The sequence below is a fragment of the Syngnathus typhle genome, linkage group LG6, assembly GCF_033458585.1.
Source record: "Syngnathus typhle isolate RoL2023-S1 ecotype Sweden linkage group LG6, RoL_Styp_1.0, whole genome shotgun sequence".
Lineage (NCBI taxonomy): Eukaryota > Metazoa > Chordata > Actinopteri > Syngnathiformes > Syngnathidae > Syngnathus > Syngnathus typhle.
In genome coordinates, this window is record NC_083743.1 from 12,109,899 (window position 1) to 12,131,408 (window position 21,510).

Sequence of the window (21,510 nt, forward strand, 5' to 3'; positions counted from 1 at the left end):
CAAAGACGCGAAGCATGTTGAAGTTTCACTTTCCCACAGTTGCAATTATAAACGTTGACTGCATCGTCACAATGAGGACGTGAATAGTTTCTACTTGACGCACAGAAGTCGGCAGTGATGGCGTTTCAGTAATGGCTCCACTACAAACTTAGGAGCCAAACTTTTTCACTTGGAATCTCTCACACCCAGATCTGGCCTCTCTAAATTGGGGAAAACAGCAGTACCATGGCACACTGCGTTTACAATCCTATTTTTGCATTTGTTTGCAGCGTTTGCCTAATCGGCCTGAGCAAGAGTTATTTGTCCATACCTCTGAAAATCTACCCGGGGAAGTACAACGTGTCCTCGCGAGGGGGTTTGTCCGTCACTCGCCTCGTCGCGCTCGCTCCTGATGGGAAGGGTCTCTCTCTGGCTTCCGATCCCAGTGGTCAAGTCAACTTTATGGACATGGTGGGTAACCTGCAAGGGGACTCCGGCAGAGGCTACTACATCGAATTGTTGATTGGCACTCCTGCACAACGGGTAAGTGTCGTTTCCTCATTTGATCTGGATCAGTCAAGACCTCAATCACTACTGCTCTTAATGTTTGTGTTTTGTTGTGGCATCATCCTCAGAAGTTGAAAAAAGCAACAAATCTACAAAATAAGGTGTAGAAACTGCAACTGTCTGTTTTCAAATTCAGGGATAAAAGTAAAATGTTGTTAGTAAAATAAATACTAGTACAGATACCTGAAAGATGTACTCATTTCTCACTAGTGCAGGGAACACCTTTCATAACTTTATTAACTAACTGCCTGCCAGTCATTGGTAAAAATGTACAAAGAATGCTTCCAGGACTTGTAACAAAAGATCTCAAACCCAAACTACAAGTTTCCGCCCTTCAGTGTGGGCCAACAACAGAGATCAACGAGATCCTACAGTGTTTGTTTCAGAGAGTGCACGAGACAATGTAAATTGTGGACATAACTTGTGGCTGTTTGACAATGCGTCTTCTTACAATGCTCCGTGCATCTGACAGTTCCTGGTCAAGAAGAAATTGCCATGATGGAGCAACCTCCCAAATAAACTGACGTTGCTCTGTGTGATTTTAAATAATTAAATAAATACATAAATGTTTTAACCCTTTCCGGGTTATCAGAAGGACCCATCTTGAAGATGTCTGTCTGCATGACAATATAGTACCGCAACATAATAGGTAGGGCACAGTTATTTCCACTCTAACTTGTGCAACCTGTTTTGTTGTTCCATTACGTGCTTTGCATAGTACCTGCCCCAAGAAAATGAGGAAGAAACACAAAAGCAATCTGTTGTTAATCAGAATTTTCAGATTTTTTTTTAACACCTTTACTGTATACATTTCTTACATTGTCTTGAGTAGTTTTAAATAAAATAAAAAAAGCTATTTTGAAATACACAAATTCACACCAATTACAAATGAATACAATTTCTTTCCACAGAAAAATCTATTTACAAACTGTCAAGTTCATGTGAGATGACATCACCATTATTGTGTAACTGCAATTTGAGGAAAGTCATTTCCGGAAAAGACAAAGTAACAACAATGGCAAATCAAGGAAAGAAGTACTAATCATACTCAGCGTCAAGTTATTCCTGAAAATCGAACTTGAATATAAAGTTGCCAAAACACAGGCAACATTGTGCATACAAATACTAAAACCTTGGTTTTTGAAAGCCAGCTGTCAGTGGCCTGAAATTGAGTTTACAACAGAGTTACAGTTTCCATTTTTCATGCTTGAAAACAGGAGTCTATGAACGGAGGGCCTCCACGTGCCTGTTAAACTATGGGATGAGCAAGTAGATCAAATCAGACAATTTAGAACACAGGGCCCGGTATCATTCACAACACGTTATTGTTGCTTTATATCGTAGATTAATTTGAACAAGAATTGTTTTGATGATCTGCCATATTATCAGTACAGGCATGAAATGATCATTTCGGTAAAGCCCAGCTAAAACTGTAAAAACAGCGATGTTCTCTCTCCCTCCTACTTCTTGAGCCATGTTTTCTGAAAAAGGTGGCTTCTGGATTTTACAGCCACTATGCCATTCATATTAGGACTCTCCACTGCATCAATCAAAGAAATCCTTTTTTTACATATAAATTAAGAGCAGAATATTATGTCAAAACCATACATTTTAGAGTATTTACATGCATTTCATGTTGTGCCGCTTGACGCAATGCAAATGTGTGTACGCGAGCAACATGTGACGCTCTCCAGCTCTCTTGGCGACATGCTACAGATATCGTTTGATAATTGAACACAGAACATATTGTCTTACTGTTCTTTCATAAATCAGTATGCATAACCAGTATGGTGGGATAGTGTGGTGTCTGTGGAGTGCATGCAAAAGCTGCACTTTACAGCCCGGAGGTGTGTAGGTAGACTCAGCCCCACTCACATGCGCTCACATGATGTTGGCCTGTGAGAACCACTGTTTCTTAGCAGGCAGCTGACCGGGATTACGAGGCACCCATGAGGGCTGAGCTGCCCCGTACTTCTACTGAGCAGCCACTCTCCAGTCTTGGTTCTGCATTCTGCTTTTCATTGCGATTAGACAGAAATATGCCCGTTCCAACGACTTTGTTTAGCTTACTCGATATGTAAAGTGCCTAACAAGGTCATATTAAAGTTTAAGGGTGTTTAAATGGTCCCGGGCGGATTAGGCTATTAAAAATACATAATGCTTCAGGGTGCTGTAGGTTTAACTCTGTTTTCTCGTTCTGGCGAAAGATCTCATTAGTTATTTCACACAGTCTTCTCAACCGTGTCAAGTTACACGGATGAGAGCTTGTGAAGACACTTAGCACTTGAGCGTCCAGTGTTGCTGCCCTGCTTTGTCAACTTCAGAGCTGGACTTGCTTAAGTGTAGTTTCAACACAACTGTAGGAATAAAAGCATCCACAGCAGGCATATTTGTGTTAGATGACACGATGTTTTGTATAAACAGCTTTCGCTTCATCGTGGTATGGTTTGGCCCGGTATCGTTGGCTTGCATTTCAAAAGCGGACTGGCCGGTGCTCAGTTATGTGACAGTTTGTGAGCAGTATTGCAGACGAAAGTGTGCAATCTGTTTTTTTCTCAATTCTGATTTTTCGCAAATCCAACTTGGCACACTTTCATATGTAATCCTAGATTGGAGACTGATTTTTTTTTTTGCAATGGTACCTTTGTATGATGACCCCGGTCGCCTTTGGTATCTGACCTTCATTTCATCCAAAGTCCTAAATGACCTCTGCATGGGTGGAAGGAGAGTGCTTGGAGCTGGGAAATCAAATCTGCAAAGTTGTTTTGAGTAACAGTTTTGACTTTGTATCTGACTTTAATTGAATCCCACTTGAAACATCTCTTCTCACGACACTCCGCTGGAGAAATAAGAGGATAAAAATTAGCCACTCCACGTTGGATCACATAGCTATAAAACATCCATATGATTTCACAATAATGTGTCAAACCTTCAGTGTTATTAATGTGAAATGATGATGTGATTACATTAACAGCGCCAGTGTTAAATGAGGCGCTGTCTAAACGAGCCACTAATTGTCGCATCTGTTAGCATGTGGCGGCGACACGGGTTGAGGCGGCGGCGGCGGCGGCGGCAGCGGCGGCTGGAGAGCTCCGCATTCGCTAATTGCTACAAACAGGTGTCAGATGCACATTGTCGCCACAGACGCCACCAATTAGACAGTGAGAGATCAACTGCGTGTGACTGCAGGCCGCTTCAGCATCACAGTGGGAGTGTTTGCCTGAGGCGCAGTAGCCAAGTAGAGCGAGGAAAGTGCGACTGGAGAATACAGCACAGGCGGATCACCATGAGGAAATGCACAATGCACCATTTCACTCCCCTGACTTGTTTGGCTGGTTAAGACCTATGGCAGTGATGCCATCCAAAAATCACAGTTGGTATTTTACATGGCGCAGTTAGCGCACGTGGACCAGTGCCACTGCAGTGAGGGGGAAGCGATAAGCAACACATTGACGATAACAACCTACGTCAAGGAAGTTAAGGTGCCAAGACATTGTGTGAAAATTGGACAGAGCGTGAACCAAGGAAGAATTCTTTGCATTTAGGAACGATTGTTTCAAACATAGCTAGAAACTTTTTTTCATGGCCTTGCTGATTGAAATAACTCTTAATTGTACTTTGTTTTTATACGTGCTATGAATAACAAAGTGTTATTCTTATCTGAAGGGCTGGACAAGACAATGCGAGGAAGTAGTTAAGATTGTTCAAAAAATAGGCTATTGGCGTATGCATTCTGAAATCCCCCTGGAACCGGAAATGTAGGCAGCTAAGGTTGAATTGAGCTGTGTCTGGTGTTGATGTTGTAGCCCAGCATTCTAACACAGCCATAAATGAAGGTTGGCAACAGATGGGTTTTTGACCTTTTTTTTTCTTTTTTTTCCTGGCCTGAAATCAGCCCAGACTTTCTGCAAAGAGCGGCTTGTGGGTAAAATCTTGAGTAGCTCCGTGGCTGTGAGTTACCGTATTAGGTTAATGTCCCCATCAGGGTAAAGAGACACTTGCATAAGGGTGTTAATGTGGCCTTCCATTTAGTGGTGAAGGTTAAAGACGTCACAAGCAAATTATTTCCCGCTCATTAATTTGATGCCTGGAAGACAGCATTATCTCAACTGCAGTTAGTTAGCCGCTTGCCACTGTGTGCGTAACGCTGGACACGTCGCGCTCTCATGCCAGAGCCTGCAGTCTGTTATGCATTGACTTGAGGATAACATTGGGGAGTAACCCTTACAAGTAAGGTGGTTTGGTGAAACTTTATCTTAATAGTTTGCCTGACACTAGAACGTGTGCAAACTGAGGTGGGGCAGGGTTGTAGCCCAAAGGCAATGTTTGTTAACGCAGCAGCTCCTATTTGGTGTCTTTCAGCTGAACATCCTGGTGGATACCGGTAGCAGTAACTTTGCAGTGGCCGCGGCGCCGCACCTATTTATTACTAGCTACTTCAACACTGCACTGTAAGTAACTGGAACATGTTTGGAAATGTTGTTTGACTGAATGAATGTAGTGATTTGACGCTTGTGATGACTTAATAAGTTACAAATTTTATCCATGATTTTCTTGTGATGTCACCAATTTGTCCTACAGATGCAAATATTTATTTATACGGTGACATGTCGTAAAAAGTGACAGATAATGAAATTTAGAACTATCGTAACGTCTGTTTGAATTTGGCTACTGTCTGTGTGTAGCTCTAGTTCCTTCAGGTCAGATGGCCAAAGTGTAGCTGTCAGGTACACCCAGGGGAACTGGATGGGGGAGCTCGGTGTTGACCGTATCTCCATCCCCAATGGCCCAAATGGTACCATCAGTGTCAACATCGCTACCATCTTGACATCTGAAGGCTTCTTCCTACCTGGGATTAACTGGCAGGGCATCCTCGGACTAGCCTATCCCATGCTGTCTCGGGTAAGTCAAATAAGATGTGCTGCTTCGAAATTATCAAACAAAAACAAACTTAAAAATGATGTGATATTTCCGTCAGTGCTGATTAAAACTACTTGCGTGGTGAAATGATACCAACACATAATGATATTGGCATTATTCAAATGTAATAATACATCAAAAATATCGATTATGCAAACAAATCTAGAAAAATAAAGCGTGTGTAAAATGAAATTTGAATGGATTACCTTTGCTGTAATCAATGGTGCTATGTGATGAGGAGTCGTTACATCTTAATTTCACTCGCCTTGTAGCCACATCGAATGGGAAAATACATGTCAAATAAAGCAACCGTTGTTTATGTAATTTAAGTGTTTGGGAAATTCCTTAGTTCAGTCAGGAAAATAGAATCACATCGCAAAAGCTAAATGTGCCTTGACTAGCACAAATAAATGATTTTGTTTGCTTTTGTGTTTTGTTTCAATCAGCCAGATTCATCTGTGGAACCATTCTTCGACTCTGTGGTCAAGCAGCTCGCTATCCCGGATGTCTTTTCCTTACAGATGTGCGGCACTGGAATTTCTGCTAGCAGCGTAGTCGACCCACCGGGTGGTAGTCTTGTGAGTAGTCAGCAGGGTTTAGCGCACAGAGGAATTTGAGTTGGAAATGATGATACATCACAAGGATGGATTGTTAAGAAAAAGTGACTTCATGTGGAGGAAATGGAAGTGTTATTGTGGCAACGATCCATTGCCAAATGTCTGATCATAAGGTGTGGGGGTTTTTTTGTGTGTGTGTGTGTATGCTTCAGATCTTCGGTGGGGCTGAACCAACTCTGTATCGGGGGCAAATGTGGTACACCCCTATAGTTGAGGTATGGTACTACCAAGTGGAGGTTCTAAAGCTGGAGGTTGGTGAGCAGAACCTGGACCTTGACTGCAGAGAGGTGATTGTTGGATTCAGTGGAATAGTCAACAACTGCATGCACAATAAGTAAAACTAACAAACAATTGACATTTTAAGATGAAATCAACCTAAAGCGCATGTTGAACTCGACAAAAAGAGCCTCACCTGAAGAAAATTGAAAGTATGCTGAACTGACAAGCTGTACTTGTCTGTCTCACCGTTCCTTCTCAGTATAACATGGATAAAGCAATAGTTGACAGCGGCACGACGCTACTGCGACTTCCCGTCAACGTCTACAACGCAGTGGTAGACGCCATCACACGCAGCTCTCTGGTACGCCAACGTCTTTCGACAGGCAATGATGAAACATTTTGTCAGTGCAAAAGAGATGAAGGGGCGGATGGCACTGTCACTCAAGGATGCAGTTTCTATAGCACAATTCAGAATGTACTATACAGAATATGCTAAAGGAGGGGGGGGGGATCTTTATTTCTTATTTGAAAATGCTAAAAACATGATGGACTGTTAATAGATCAATGCCAATTAATAGAGTATTTAGAGCTCTTGTTGTGTTGCTAGTGGGACATTTTTTTTCTTTCATTCATTCAGATCCAGGAGTTTTCATCAGGCTTCTGGGATGGGACCAAGTTAGCATGCTGGATGAGGGGCGATACCCCCTGGAGATTTTTCCCCAAACTATCCATCTACCTAAGGGACACCAACACCAGCGAGTCCTTCCGCATCACCATCCTTCCTCAGGTACAGAGATGCAAGCACGGAGCTTCATCAAAAGATTCCTAACCAGTCTATCATCACGTTTTTTTTTTTTTAAAGCTGTACATCCAGCCAATCGCAGATGTGGATGGCACGCTAGACTGCTACCGCTTCGGCGTGTCGTCATCTGCTAACGGCCTTGTCATTGGAGCGACGGTTATGGAGGGTTTCTACGTGGTGTTCGATCGAGCCAACCGTAGACTGGGCTTTGCCCTCAGCAACTGTGCCGGTGAGCAAATGTGGAAAGAATCGTCCCTGCAGTCAAATGATCGCATTTCTAGAGAATTACAATGTCCCATCACTGGAAAGCTATTTTTGGGACAAGCTCGCGGGTTACTCATGAGGTTCTAATGGGCTACCTGGTGTCCGTGGGCACCACATTGGTGAACCCTGCTCAATACTATAGTTACTTTACTTCAAGGCACGACCTATTACACCATCAGTGATGCATTGCCAGATTTAAAGATTCAGAACCATTTTTTTTGTGTGCATATTTTGTTGAGGCATGAGAAGTAGTTTGGCTCCTGTGTTGTTTCTGCTTGAATTTCTTTCCTGTAGTAGAAAGGTTTTGTTTCCTTTCCCTTCTGCCCTCCCAAAGCACGCCGTGTGTCGTTGGGCAGATAGCGAACAGTTCTCTCAATGAGAGGCTAAGTGTTCTTTGCTTTGAGCTGTTTAGTGGTCTCCATAAATCACGGCAATTATGCATCATTATACAGGATCTAATGTTTCAGAGATGGAATAACAACTTTCTTTAAGCATAATTATTGTATATTTATATACTGTCTCATCTTGTACCTCTAATTGCCAACAAATTAGAGACAAAAGGCGTGGCTGAAGAGCTAGCGGCCAATCATTCGTGCTGACCTTTTATCTAGTTAACCCAGAAAAGCTCATTTACTTTTACACTAATTGTAATTGTGTTGAAGTTTCATTTTTAAATTCGGAACTGCCTGTATACTCTTATTGTGACCTTCAGCTTTTTCCAGTTGCTACATTTTAATAGTGTGGGTTTCCTCTAATGTGATGTTTTCCCACAGTGAGTGGCGGTGTGGCTCTGTCCGAAATCGACGGGCCCTTCTCGGCAGCAGACGTGGCGTCAGACTGCTCCGGCCGAGCGCTGAAGGAGCCTCTCCTTTGGGTGATCTCCTACGCGCTCATGGCAGTGTGCGCCATCATCCTCATCATCTTGCTGCTTCTGCTGGTCCTGCCTTGTCGACGGCGGGGCTACTCCGGGGAGATAACCGACCAGTCCTCTCTGGTGCGACACCGTATCAAGTGACTGAGAGCGAGGGCAACAGGCGCAAACGGGCGGGGTGCAAGCGAGCAAAGCGCCACCGCTGAGGTGGTGGGAAAAGAAGTGAGGCTGCACAAGGTTGATGTGGAAGCATCCACCTTCTCTGACAAGGACAATCCTTCTGATAAAATCTCAAAAGACACTGTCACTGGTGTAAAATGAACTTGTGGTTTGTAATTTAATTTTTGATTGTTCATCAGAAGTGCTGCGTTGCGTCTATGTGGATGGTTGAACCAATCTTTGAATCATCAAAACATGCCTGCCCTCAGAACCGGATATTGGAAGAGCAAGCGGTGCAAAAGGCACTGAAACATTTAACAGTTGCACATATCAAAAGCTAGAATGGTCATAGTGCAGTTAAAGTTCATGCTGAAATCTTAAGCCCACTATGCATAACCTTTTGGGAGTGGTGTACATTACACATCATTAGGCAAAGAAATCCGAATAATTTTTGGTATGTGCCTTTTGCCTGAGATCTGTCCTTTTTAAATCCACTCCCAAATTATGGTGAAATGCATGTTGGATAAGCAGCTAGGACAATTACTGACACTTTGGTATTATTGGAAAATATGTTTACATTGCTCGTAGTGCCTTCGAACACTGTGTTTGTCCACTTTTAGACAACAACACTGTCATGAACCGAGTCCACCATGCTTACATGGCTTTACACAGACCCAAAACTTCACAAGCAAGGGGCTTCATGTATTCATCTGGGAGTATGTCAGAACTGTGCCAAAATATTCTCGTTTCTTTTAAATAAACTGATCCGCCATTGTGGTTCCAGTCTACACTCATGGAACTCAGCTCAGTTGAGTACTTGACATTTTGTTACAACAGTCATTATAGAAAGACTTGACAAGAGTGCCTCAACATTCCGACCTGAAAGGCACAAAATGGGGAGCTTCTCCTTTCTCTTAACATGACAGGTTATGGTTTGCGGTTGTGAAGCCTAAATTGCCATATGGATCTTCAGTCAATGCTGTGATGTAGTCTTAGTGTAGTTTTACTCATTGTGTCTATGTTCAACTTATTACGGAAATTATTTGAATGTGAGTTTAATCGGAATTTTGCTACATGCTGCACATTTGCCAAAAAAAAAAAGCAATATTGCGTGACTCGAGCACAATCAAGGCTGCACGACAGATCCGAAACATGGGTTTCAGCTTCTTTTCAAACCTAAATGCAGTATCTGCCGCCATCTAGTGGAAAAACTGGCGATTGCAAGCAACTCACTCGTGATGAACGCGAAGCCAAAGCCACTACAAGTTCTTGAAAATTATTTATATTATGTAAAGTGTATTTTTCGGTACTAAAATTTCTGTAAATAAAGACCACGTTGAATACCAACTTAATTGGAACTCTGTGCTTGACTGTGATGAAATAATGATCCTCATTCACAAGAAGGATGTCTGGACTGTGATTGATTTGAACTCTGGCAACGAGTATTTATTTTTCTAATATGTGACGCCTGTCTACCTCACCTAAATTGAACATACTATCATTTCACATGTAAAGTTATGCAAGATATGCAGCAGTTGAAATGTGACATCTGTATCAGATTCAGATTATGGCTGCACCCACTATGTACTAAATTGTAGGTTTAGGAAAATAGCGATAACCATTAACTTGTTCATAACAATTCCACATAAAGCACAAACACAAAAGGATGCATTATGGAAATAACTTACATTATGTTGGCAATGAATAAGAACAATTAATCCAAGTGTAAAACTGATGAGGTCATATCTTCAGTCATCTTGATTTTTCTGCAAATACAAAGAGTTAAGGTGATCATGAAAATTTGTCCTCATCAAAAAATAATAAGTGAAGAGTGATCATTTTGAGATATTGTCAGTCAATGGTGTTTTTGCACTGGTGTATAAACAGATACACAGTTACCTTCATTTGATGGTATATCCAGTCCAAGAAATAGGTGACATTGCTATAAACACCAGGTTTGTTCAGGTCAGTGCAACCTTCTGGCCATATGTTACCCCCAACAAGCCACCATGAGCCATCCCTCTGCCACACCAAAGGACCACCACTATCAGTCTGAAAAACAAAACACGAAAAAAAAAAAAGTCAGAATTCACATTATCTGATGATTATGAATCAAATATCAAATGGAACTGCAGCCCTTACTTTGCATACACCCGATTCAGTCTGCACCCCTTTGGCACACAGCATGTCCTTCGATATTTGTCCTTTGTAAGTCATGGAGCTGTTGCATTTCATAACATCCATGAGGGAGACCTGAGCCTCAACCAGGTATGTTGAATCTGAGGCACAACAAATGTGCAAATATGTCAACTTCACTAAACCGACTTGAGTTACGCTATACAAAGCGGGCGACACGTAACTCTTGACTTTTTAATTGCTTGCATAGTTGCATCCACTTGTTTTTATTTTTTTTTATTCTATACAATCACTAGATAAATCGCTAATTTCCTTTTTGAAAATAGTCATCACCAGAGAGGTCGAGTCAATAATTAAAGCGACGTGGTGTAGCCGCCAGCTTCGTGGCAACACCCTAGCTCCACCTTCAGTCATCATGGTAACAAACGCTCTCTACTCAGCTTTTTCATAAAACAAAATTACCTGCCAAAACAGAGGAATTGCAACCAGAGTCAACATGTGGATGTTTTATAATTCTTGCTTTATGGTAGTAACTCTTGGGAAACCTGACCATCCTATTTCTCTTCTAAGACAGCTATATTTTGTGCATTTTCCCTTGACGAAGCAAAAAAGGCACTCTCACCTCCATCGGCTGAAACACCATATCTTGTTGTCCAACCATTTAGTGGGACCGAGATGTTTAGACCAACATTTGGAAGGCACACGGGACCAACATTACCAGAGGCTGCCAAGGCAAATCCACACAGTTCATCAAAAATGCATAATTGAGCAAATTAATCTATTTGATTGAAGTACAGTTTTTATTGAGAGGATATATTGAATGCTTGTGTATGGGTAAAACAATTGATCAGCTGATTTCTTCAATTGTTACTTCTATGTTACTTTCAATTATTATTTCCCTTTTGGTAATTCAACGTGGTTGATCAAAATGTTGCACTTGCTTAAGAATGAAAACCAACATTTTGTGGGCTACTTGAGGTTGCTAATGGATGGATAAATCCAGATAATTTATTCTGCATAGACATTGCCACTAGTGTTTAATGGATTTGGGCAAATACGTCATGCGGCTGGCGTATAAGAAATTCAGATGAGCTTTGCTGTCTCTTACCTGTGAAGTCCAAAGGTTTGCCCAGCCTCATCAGAGCAATGTCATTCCTGTAAGTAACTCTGTCGAAGCCTTCATGAGCAATGACACGGTTCACAACGCCCAAAGGTTTCACAAGTCCTGCGTACACTGACCAGTCTCTAGGACTGGAAGCCCTAGTCGAGGAGATACCAAATACAACAGCATGGGTAAAAAGGATGACGTCCATTTTGATTTCAGCTCCGGCTGGGGACTCACTTTACTGCACAATGGGCTGCTGTGACAATCCAGTCGGGGGAAATGATAACGCCTCCACAGCGGTGGGAGCCCGCAAGTCGCAGGCTGACCTGCCATGGCCATGCTCCGAGGGAGCCGTGCTGGCCCCGAGAGGAATTGCTCGAATTTCCTCCACCTGTACAATCTGACACATTTTTATCCTTACATTCTTTTTCTATACTGCTTGTCCTCCTTAGGCTTGAGGCCAAGCTATCTTGTTAAAAATATTACAACTACATTCCAAGTATTAGAAGCTATACCTGTACATCGCAGAGTCACCACAGTGTTGTTTGGGCACGTGTTGCTGTAGAAGGTAAAGAAAACAAGAAGTGAGAGGCAGTTAGTTTATTCTGCATGTTTTTAAGTTTAGCATTCTACCAACCTGACAGCAAGCTGCTGCACTAAGGGTAAATGAGGGTTCGGGTTGGATTTCACCATCACAAATGCATCATCCGAGTGTGCCTCATGTAGGCCCGATGTAACACTTGTGCTCCTGTCAAAATACATTACAGGAAACACAACATAATGCAAATGCATCATTTGAGAGCAAAACACTACATACCTTCTTACCATAATATGGATGTACTAACTTACGTTGCCAGTTACTGACAACTTTTGTTTGGTTTATGCCTGTAGCATTTATCCCAGACTTACCGCTAAAACAGTTTACCACATATTGTACAATTTTTGCCATGAGACAAAAAGAAAGATGAAAGGGCCAAAAATGAATCAATGTATTCGAGGCAAGCGCTTAGCGAGTGGCAACGCAAGACGAGCATCGGTGGCTTCGCTTATCTCTATAGTGAGTAAGCGGCATTGTTAGTCCATCATATATGACGCTGTGCTTTTTACAAAGTCAAAGTCTGCTTTATTGTCAATTTCTTCACATTTCAAGACATACAAAGAGATTAAAATTGCGTTTCCTACTATCCCACGGTGACAAGACATATTACACCCAGTTGGTCCACGGACAAACAAAACATTCATGTAACAAAACATTACCCGCTGTATCCAATGTCCCGGCAGCTTGCTTGGCCCAGCTGGGCTGTCCAGCCATGCGAACAAACAGGCCTCCATTGTTTGGTCTGAGTTGAGAAGATCTGAAGCAGGAAACTGGAACCATAAATCCTCACTGGCCACGGAAAGAAAACAAAGCAGAGTGGAATCTTAAATAATGGAATGAAAACATTTGAGAAATAGTCTCTCATTTTGAGTTTGTTAGCCTACAACAATCAGTTTTCACAATTATATTAAATTATTACCACAATGAGCTTCATCTTGCCCCCCTGGACAGTCCACCACGCCATCACACCACTGAGACTCCCACACACAGCCTGTATTACTACCGCATGGTATTCCATGCACACAGGTGGAGGAATCTGCAAGAAAGGAAAGCGTAGAGACATGAAGTCATAAGATGTGTGTTTAGTCTACTGGGGAGGAGGACGTACTTACAGTAATAGGCCAGGAGGATTCCCACTAGGAGCAGGAGCAGCAGCAAGCAGATGACGGCAACCACACTACACTTTACACACCTCTGCTTGAAATCTCTCACAAAACAAACAAATTATGAATAAGTTTTAGAATTTCCATCACAATATTAAGGGTCATGATCGCATTTGAAAGGAATTTGTGTGTTCAACTAAAAAAAAACCTACTTTCTGATTACATAAGTAAATCTGTGAGTAAATTGAGAAGAGATTATTATTATTTCAGTATTTATACTTTGTTTGAAATCTAAAGTACCTTTTTGTTGTGGAGTCGTGAGGGTAATTTCAGGCAGGGACTTTGGGGCCAAATGGTGAACATACTGAGGCTTGATTTCTGACCGATTAGGAGGACGCCGCCCGTCAATGGCCACCCACTGAGTAGTTCAGAGGAAAACTTTAATCATGAGAATCTTTACTTATTTTGTCAAAGGCACAACCCTCGTGTTGTACAGGAGCATTCTTTAGAGTCTAAAGAATGACCGGGAGAGCAACCAAGAAGGATTCAGTATCAGAAAAGGAAGAAAGCAATGAAGTGATGGTGATGGATCCAACATACGGGTACACACCACACACTAGTCCAATAGTACAACACATAATTCATTGCAGAAATGTTTTTTTACAGTAGTAAATAAAATATTAGAAAAAAAAAACTATTAGATGCATTTCTAAGGTTTTGTTTAATTTACTTGGCTCATTAATCTTAACAGAATAAATTATGAACAAGAGTTTGAAGACAGGTGTAACCCAGAATTGATTAATAATTAAGTATTAAATGGCAGACATCTGAAGAAAAAAGGAGGGTGTTACACAGCTTACGAGTTGTAATGGCATAATAAAATTATTTATTGATTTAATCATACACAAGTCATTATTAAAATAACTTACCCGATTGGTGCTCATTTCTATTTTTCGTACTTTGTCCGTCAGCTCAAGAATATTTTTCTGTCAGGATAGATTAAATGCCCCACATTCAAATCTGTTCAAAACTAACTGTTGTCACCCAATGGAAAGAATGAAATAGTGTTATTCTTGAATAGCGGCGACTTCTAAAAAAAAAAAAAAAAAAAAAAGGTCTCTCTAATGTCACTGGGCTGTGTCACCAGAATGACCAAATGAATGATGGTGAGGCTACGTGGACACGCCTTGTTATCTGACATCTAAAGTTTTCCACCTCAGCCTACAGAAAGCACAATGAGCTTTGTTCACTTGTCTAAACACCGGGCCACGCTCGAGTGCACAGTCCAAACACTCCAAATGTGTATTTTTTCTTTTAACTTTATTTTAGCTGTATGTAATATAATTACCAAGTAAGAGGATCATCACTATGTATGACATTTAGCAAGGAAGTCAACATAAAAACATTCAAATTGCAGTAAAGTATTTAAAAATGGCAACAAGCAGCACGTTTGCAAACTTCATAATGAACAGCTTTCCATTTTTAATGTAAAAATGAAGATACAGATAATGTAAGAACCTGTTCTGGTGTGACAGCTACACCCAGGCCTGCCAGCCCGGGTAGAGCCTGCTAAGGTTTATGGGGTCCATGGCCTGTTGGATGAGCAGATTAACCTGCCCACCCACTGAGAGCACTGTGCCACCCTCCACTCCCTTGAGTTTTTCCTGCAGTCGCAGCAGCACTCGCTCCGCCACTTTGTTGAAGCTCTGGCTGTCACTGTGAAAGGAAGAGCATGTGTGCCACATGGTGTAACACATTTATTACCCAGATGTGCCTTAGACTGTCCACCGTAATGTAAATGAGATCATATCTCAAAACAATATATATTGTACAAAATATATAATATTGTTATGACTGTTACTGCATTGAGCGTGCAATAAAACAAATGGTGCGGCACCTGTGTTTACGATGGTTGTCCAAGTCGTCCCCTCCCATGGTTGAACTGAGCGTGGCGTTGAGCTCCTGCTGCTCGTCATGTTGCAGGTTAAAGGCTTTTAAAGGGCTCATGGTCCAGTCGAACAAGGGGTCATAGAGCAAAACCTGCATGACAGAACCCACATAAGCACAACATTCACTGGACTTATACTTCAATAAAAGAAACATTGGACACGTTTTATGTCAGTGTGAATAATCAATCAGTTGGGTGTGAGGGAGTTTTTGAGGTACCTCCACAATGGTCAGCAAAGCTTCTTGAGAGCTTCTCATGACCCCCATGGTCTTCTCACAACATCTGAACAGGAGGAAAATTACAGTTAACAGTTGTTTGATTATTAATTCACAGCTACATTAAAAGTGGATTGGCTATTTATATTAGATTTATAGATATTTGGAATCTGTTTATAGTGAATCCAATGAATTGGATGTTTTCAAAGGTATTTTAATTTACTGAGATGCACATGTAGTCATTATGTACAGTTGTCACTGACTATTTGACTCATAATACCTCATGCTGTAAAAATGGACATTGGTATTTCATTCTGCACAGATAAAAAATATTATTTCACTACTTCATTCTATCCCAAAAAAGGAACCTCCTAGAACAATCACCACCAGTCACATTTTAAACAACAGTCACAGTTTCCTCCATCAGTGCCTCCTCCTAACCTTCTGAAAACTCCCTCTACTCCAGTGATGCCCATTCCATCCACAATGTCCCTGGAGAGCCTGAAGGGGACGGTCTCTGGAGTGGGCAGAATCTTGCCTTGCTCAAATGCCACACCTGCACAGAACCATAACGCAGCATCATGGTCAAAGGTTGTGGTCGTAATGATAGTCACTCAGATTTAGTGTCGGATTTATACCATTTAATGATCCTCATTGTAGAATTGATGATGATGTACATACCTAAGTCAATGTGCACCAGCTCAGCGGTCTGCTCATCAATCAGGATGTTCTGAATGTGTCGGTCACCGAGGCCAACGATGTAGCCGACTATTGATAACAAAAACAGTCATGTTATTCACCCGCCGTTTCAAAACGTCACAACTTTGCCATTGTCATGATAAAAACATAGATCTTACTGAGGCTACGAATGATGTGGGCTACTTATCATAAACTGTTCAGCATTCAAACAGCTGTTTGGACTTGGCGTGTATCAATTTGTTAGAATAATTAGTTTGCAGAAGCGCTGGTCGGCCTGAACCGGACGTCTCATATCTTCGCTCAAGCCAACATATCTGTCTAGTTTTAAGGAGTTCTTATACTCCCTTCCTTTTTTTTTTTTTTTTACCTGTGAGAGTCCCTCACTAGTTATGAACAGAACACCTTTGTTCTTTGTTTCGTTCAAGAGAAGTTCTTTCTCTTTTATACTTTGTAGTTTCTATTCATAAATTGTTGTTAACCGGGACAGTTTTTAAGTTATCCCACATTTACTCAATGTTTGTTTAAGTAAACTTCATGCAAGTTATCTTACATCTACTTAACGTTTGTTGGAGTGTATACACGAGAGCTATCTGATTATTTACTCATTATTATTATTGTGTGAAACGTAGCAAGAAAGTCCAGAGCATTGTTTTACAGGGACACGGCATCCAGGTTTGGAGGTTGCAGCCGAGAACGAGGCTGCCAACCACCTAAGAACAGACTCTGCATTCCTGGGGTCACGGATCGGCCAAGGCCATGTGGCCTCGCACCACACAACATTATTAGCTAGCTAAACAGCGTTGCTACAGTCACACTCTCCCCTCCCTTTAGTGTAGCAACGTCTCTTGTAACCAGGGCAACCCATAATAAAAAGAGGAGATAGCAGAAGAGGAGTCCAGAATTGGTGGAGGACTGTAACTGGGCCTTCTACGTAATTCTCCTCGCGAGCAAAAGGAATACTGGTTGTCTTCTTCTCTTGTTTCAGTGTATAAAATAATGTCTTATGGTACTTAGACCTGACACAATTAAAGGTTAAATTGTTTTTGAGTACCAATGGAGGAAGTGGCCACACTGCGGGTGTAGGCCAGCCGCTTTTCCATCCACACTGCGGGGTCCACGAAGCGTTCCATGCAGAAATATCTGAAAACAGGCTTGAAGTTTTTGCACACCTCCATGTAAGCACACAGCTTCTCGTCAAACCCATGTGGCTGTGCTTCCTACAATGACAGATTAATTCACAAAGTGAGATTTATTTCGATTCAATGCATAAGAATTATGGTCATGGCCCCTGTCTTCCAAAAATAATTTCATAAACCATGAAGGGGTGATTCCCAACCACTCGGCAGCAGCACTTTTGTGTCGCGTGAGAGATCATCTTGTGTGCTTCGAGAGGTTCTCCAATTTCATTTTTGTTTGAAATGTTTGGTAGGCCGTGAGAGTTTTGTAAAATATGTGCCTTGGCTCAACAAAGGTTGGGAAACACTGCCCAGAGCAATGATTATAGGGTACCATCATCTTCTTGCGGCAGGCTAGGTTGGACGCGTCCTGTGGTCGGTATCGCTTGTGGGCCCCTTTGATGGGGTTCGCCAGGAACTCTCCAAGGGGAACCGTACCGGAGCACCATTCCAGAACCCCGCTGCACTGAGAGAACGGCACCACCTTGAAGCAAGCATATAATTATCATTCCTTTATAAATATCATGAAAGGAAATACAGCAGGTACTTCACTTATGACAGATTTCAGTCTGTACGGTGGTGACGTAACCTGAAAGTCACAACAAGCCGTAGTTGTTCACTTAGACGCACTAACGAAACAAAAAAGAATCTTCCTCGTGGGGATTGATTGATTGAACTAATTAAATGAAAAACAGTATGTATAACTTTCTGCATCTCGTAGAGAAAGGAATTATCTGTCACTAATGAGTCTCAAAATATGAATCTGAACTATTAAAGTATGAGACCTTATATCTTCTGATGTTGAGCTTCCTCTTGCGAGTATCGGTGTTTCGCTGCAGCAACATGGAGCACATGGCAAACACCTGCTGCATCACCGCATCTTGCCGCAGGTCGTCTTTACCCTGTTCACAAAGAGAGACAATTCTGATGATCACGTGTTTTCATTGTTAGAAATTATTCTCATTTGTTCACAATACCAAACACTAAATAAACATTGTACAGTTATGGAAATTTACAATTGTCAGAGAAAATGAGTCACTATTCTATTATGACTGTGTCAAATAGTAAATGATTAGCTTTTAGGTTCTTCCACATACACACATTTAAAAACATATACTCCACTATTAGTGATAAAGGTGCAAAAAACTATTTGTCATCTACAAACTTAGTGTTTACCTGCACAAAGAAACACCATTAATTATTAACAGAGGGCAAAACGAGAGAAGTCACCAATCAAACAGATGAGTACCTGGGACTAAACCAGAATAAACATTTAAGAAAAAGGAAAAAATAACACTTTTGTGACTAACACTCAGTGTAACCAAAACATCAAAGCCAGATTTTGAAATGAGCTGGAAACACACACACACACAAACACACCCCCAGCAAGTACAGAAAATAAACATCCACCCACCTTTACCAACTGCCTTCTGCGCTTGCCATCAGAGCCGACACAGTCTATGATCTTGGGCAGGTTGGCTCCTCCAGCCAGGTGATAATGAGGGATGAACGAACGGACAGTCACCACGTCATCATAGCAACCCGAAGGATCAACCTATTAGAGCAGGATAACAGATGGTTTAACGTTTCCAAAATATTTAAACAAATCTGGTAAATATGATGTTGCCACTTATGCAATTTACATGGTTACACTATTGTTGAAAGTAATTTTTGAGTCAAAGATGGGGTACAGTAGACCCACAGAACTTGAATGGTTTTGTGGTCAAAAAAGTGGAATTCAAACTATAAAGTTAAATGAAAATGTAAAACAAACAAACAAACAAACAAACAAACAAACAAACTCATTTAAGTAGGGCAAGTTTGGACATCAGGAAATGGCTGATTTCACTTCTACGGAAGAGGATTAGGGCCAGTTAAGAAAAGATAAAGGGGGGGTTTCCGTACATTCCTCACTCCAGGCATGTATTTTTTTTGTTTGTTAAAGGTTTCCAAGCAGGTCACAATATAAGTACAGTATGTATAGGAAAACTTAACGGTACTCAATGAGGACTTATTTTCTTCACTGTGTATGTTTTCAGAAAAGAATATTTAAAACAAAAGAATTAAAATTAAAATAATCAATTAGATTTCATTATTTCAAAACTTATCCCCCCCCCCATGTGTTCAATTGCCCTTGAGCACCTTGATCTCAACAGTGGGAATAGCAACGTCATCCAGGTCTTTGATTTGATGAATGGGCTGATCTGCAGGAATGGGAATTGCCTCTGTGATGAATGAAACAGAATTGAAATTAGTGCACAGACATTAACTGTACTTAAGTATTCCTAACGTCCAGTACAGTGAAATGCTGTCCACCCGAATTGTTTGTGGAAAATCTGTACTTCTGTTTTACTCACTCTTCTCTGTCTTGTGCCTGCTGGCATCCAAATAAGCAAGTGTGATATAAGCATCACATAGCCGCTCGATATCTCGGATCATCTTGCCTCTCTTTTTCCTGATGGCATCGGTGATCTTCCGGGCCATATCTGAACGCTCCTACAGGTCAAAATATACTTTAAGTTGAACTGAATTCATGTATTTGTTTTTCTCAAACAGATGCAAACAAATTCAATCTGAAAAGACACCACACTATAAAAACCAATCTATGGAGTTTACCCAGAAAATTTAGTGTAAGACTTTGCAGCCACTTCAATTGGTTAAATTTAAATAATACATTTGGGGTAATGAGTAGCTTGAATCAAAAGCTATGACACATTCCACAACTAAATTGCTCATTAAAATTGAACAAAAACATTAAGTACTAAAACTGCCCTCAATTAATTAGTTATATTGTCAGTTTCTGCTTCCGCTGTGTCAAAGGCCGTGCCGTGAGCCTCTCATTAACCAAATTTAAAGGGAATGAGACACCGTTGGCTATGTTCACAACTACGCAAAGCCCATTTCTAACTGCAACGCCCTACCATATCAAATGGCGATGACTGATGTGGAGCACTCTTAGTTAGCCGACGAGTACAAAATTGTTCATCTTTGTTGGCGTTGACCAGGGCAAAGATGATGAACAGTGTATGATGTGGATGCTCAAGACAGGAGCGGAAGATCAACTGTGAGAAGACAAAATAAGTGTAAAAGCAGTAAAGGTCACAACAGACGTCATGCATGTTCACATCACTCACGTCACTAAGGATGTCATGGAAGCCCACATCGTCCCCTATGCCGGACGCCATCTTGGTTCCCATACGGGCAGCAAGCTGATACATAAGGGGTAAAAACTTGTAGGAGGGGATAGTCTTCACTCCTTTCTGCAACATGTGACAGAATGACGATGAGTCCAAACTGCAAACTCGTCAAATTGTCAACAAGTCAAAAACTGCAAAGAGAAACATCAAATTTATAGTGACAAACCTTCATCATGTCATTGACTGGCATAATGTCAGCATTTTCCAGCCAGAGAGATGCCAAGCGGAACACCCAGGTGTCATGCTCCTCCCCTTGCTCCAGACATTGTATGTAGTTCTCTACTGCCTTACACAGGTAGAGCTGTCTGTCTGTCTGCAGGTCGTGAAGGGCCCTCTCATCCAGCTCCAGCTCTCTTTCAACCTTTACTGTATACCTGGTTGCAGAAGAAACACAAGTGCATTGCCACCAATTTCAAAAGCTTGTAAATTTGGGAGGATCTAAAATTAGCTTGGATTGTTAGTGGAGTGAGGGAGAGTCTTCTTCAGCATGTGCAAGTACACGTAGATAAGCAATAATAAACAATTTGGAGAGCATCACTGACTCATTTTTCCCCACTTTTCCCGATCTATGTAGAGCACAAAATAAAACAAAATGAAAATCGAAATACATGTACTGTTGCAAACCTGTTTTTTATGACGTTACGCTCTTTCATGAGATCCACTTCTTGTTTAGCCTTCTCCAGCAAGGCTTGCTTATTCTCAAACTCAGATGAAGTCATGTATTTATCAATGCTCTGGTACTGGGCGTCTGAAAAACGAGCCAGCGACAGGAAGGCCTCCATTCGCTCATTCTGAAGCCGGGCGTCCAGCACTCCAGACTCGCGCTCAATTACCTCAACAGCCTGAGAGAATATTACAAAAAGACACATTTACCGCACTGGTGAAAGGTTTTGGATAAAATAGGACAGGTAGTTTTGGGTTTTTTTTTTGCTTCAT

General features: G+C 41.4%; 3 protein-coding genes across 3 annotated transcripts in view; 1 reads left to right on the forward strand and 2 right to left on the reverse strand.

Annotated features, from left to right (window-relative positions):
• bace2 (beta-secretase 2) lies at nt 1–9,186 on the forward strand. Its single transcript, XM_061280116.1, has 9 exons — nt 1–522; nt 4,909–4,997; nt 5,232–5,448; nt 5,913–6,044; nt 6,236–6,370; nt 6,562–6,663; nt 6,940–7,089; nt 7,165–7,333; nt 8,142–9,186. The coding sequence occupies exons 1-9, from the start codon at nt 226–228 to the stop codon at nt 8,381–8,383; spliced, it is 1,533 nt and encodes a 510-aa protein (XP_061136100.1). The 5' UTR covers nt 1–225; the 3' UTR covers nt 8,384–9,186.
• Nucleotides 8,862–14,989, reverse strand: LOC133155102 (transmembrane protease serine 2-like). Its single transcript, XM_061280117.1, has 14 exons — nt 14,859–14,989; nt 14,270–14,326; nt 13,641–13,758; nt 13,350–13,442; nt 13,157–13,273; nt 12,897–13,026; nt 12,277–12,387; nt 12,155–12,198; nt 11,877–12,039; nt 11,643–11,794; nt 11,157–11,258; nt 10,541–10,677; nt 10,298–10,450; nt 8,862–10,164 (listed from the first exon to the last, which is right to left on the reverse strand). The coding sequence occupies exons 2-14, from the start codon at nt 14,282–14,284 to the stop codon at nt 10,147–10,149; spliced, it is 1,353 nt and encodes a 450-aa protein (XP_061136101.1). The 5' UTR covers nt 14,285–14,326; nt 14,859–14,989; the 3' UTR covers nt 8,862–10,146.
• Nucleotides 14,210–21,510, reverse strand: part of atm (ATM serine/threonine kinase) — a 22,529-nt gene continuing 15,228 nt past the window's right edge. The window contains exons 49-63 of the mRNA XM_061280115.1: nt 21,199–21,416; nt 20,741–20,948; nt 20,512–20,637; nt 20,299–20,439; nt 19,735–19,873; nt 19,520–19,602; nt 18,792–18,932; nt 18,163–18,279; nt 17,712–17,861; nt 17,254–17,419; nt 16,185–16,271; nt 15,945–16,059; nt 15,507–15,570; nt 15,238–15,380; nt 14,210–15,056 (exon numbers count right to left, since the gene is read on the reverse strand). Of these exons, the coding sequence (XP_061136099.1) occupies nt 14,876–15,056; nt 15,238–15,380; nt 15,507–15,570; nt 15,945–16,059; nt 16,185–16,271; nt 17,254–17,419; nt 17,712–17,861; nt 18,163–18,279; nt 18,792–18,932; nt 19,520–19,602; nt 19,735–19,873; nt 20,299–20,439; nt 20,512–20,637; nt 20,741–20,948; nt 21,199–21,416 (2,079 nt within the window). The 3' untranslated portion in view covers nt 14,210–14,875. The remainder of the gene's footprint in view (nt 15,057–15,237; nt 15,381–15,506; nt 15,571–15,944; nt 16,060–16,184; nt 16,272–17,253; nt 17,420–17,711; nt 17,862–18,162; nt 18,280–18,791; nt 18,933–19,519; nt 19,603–19,734; nt 19,874–20,298; nt 20,440–20,511; nt 20,638–20,740; nt 20,949–21,198; nt 21,417–21,510) is intronic.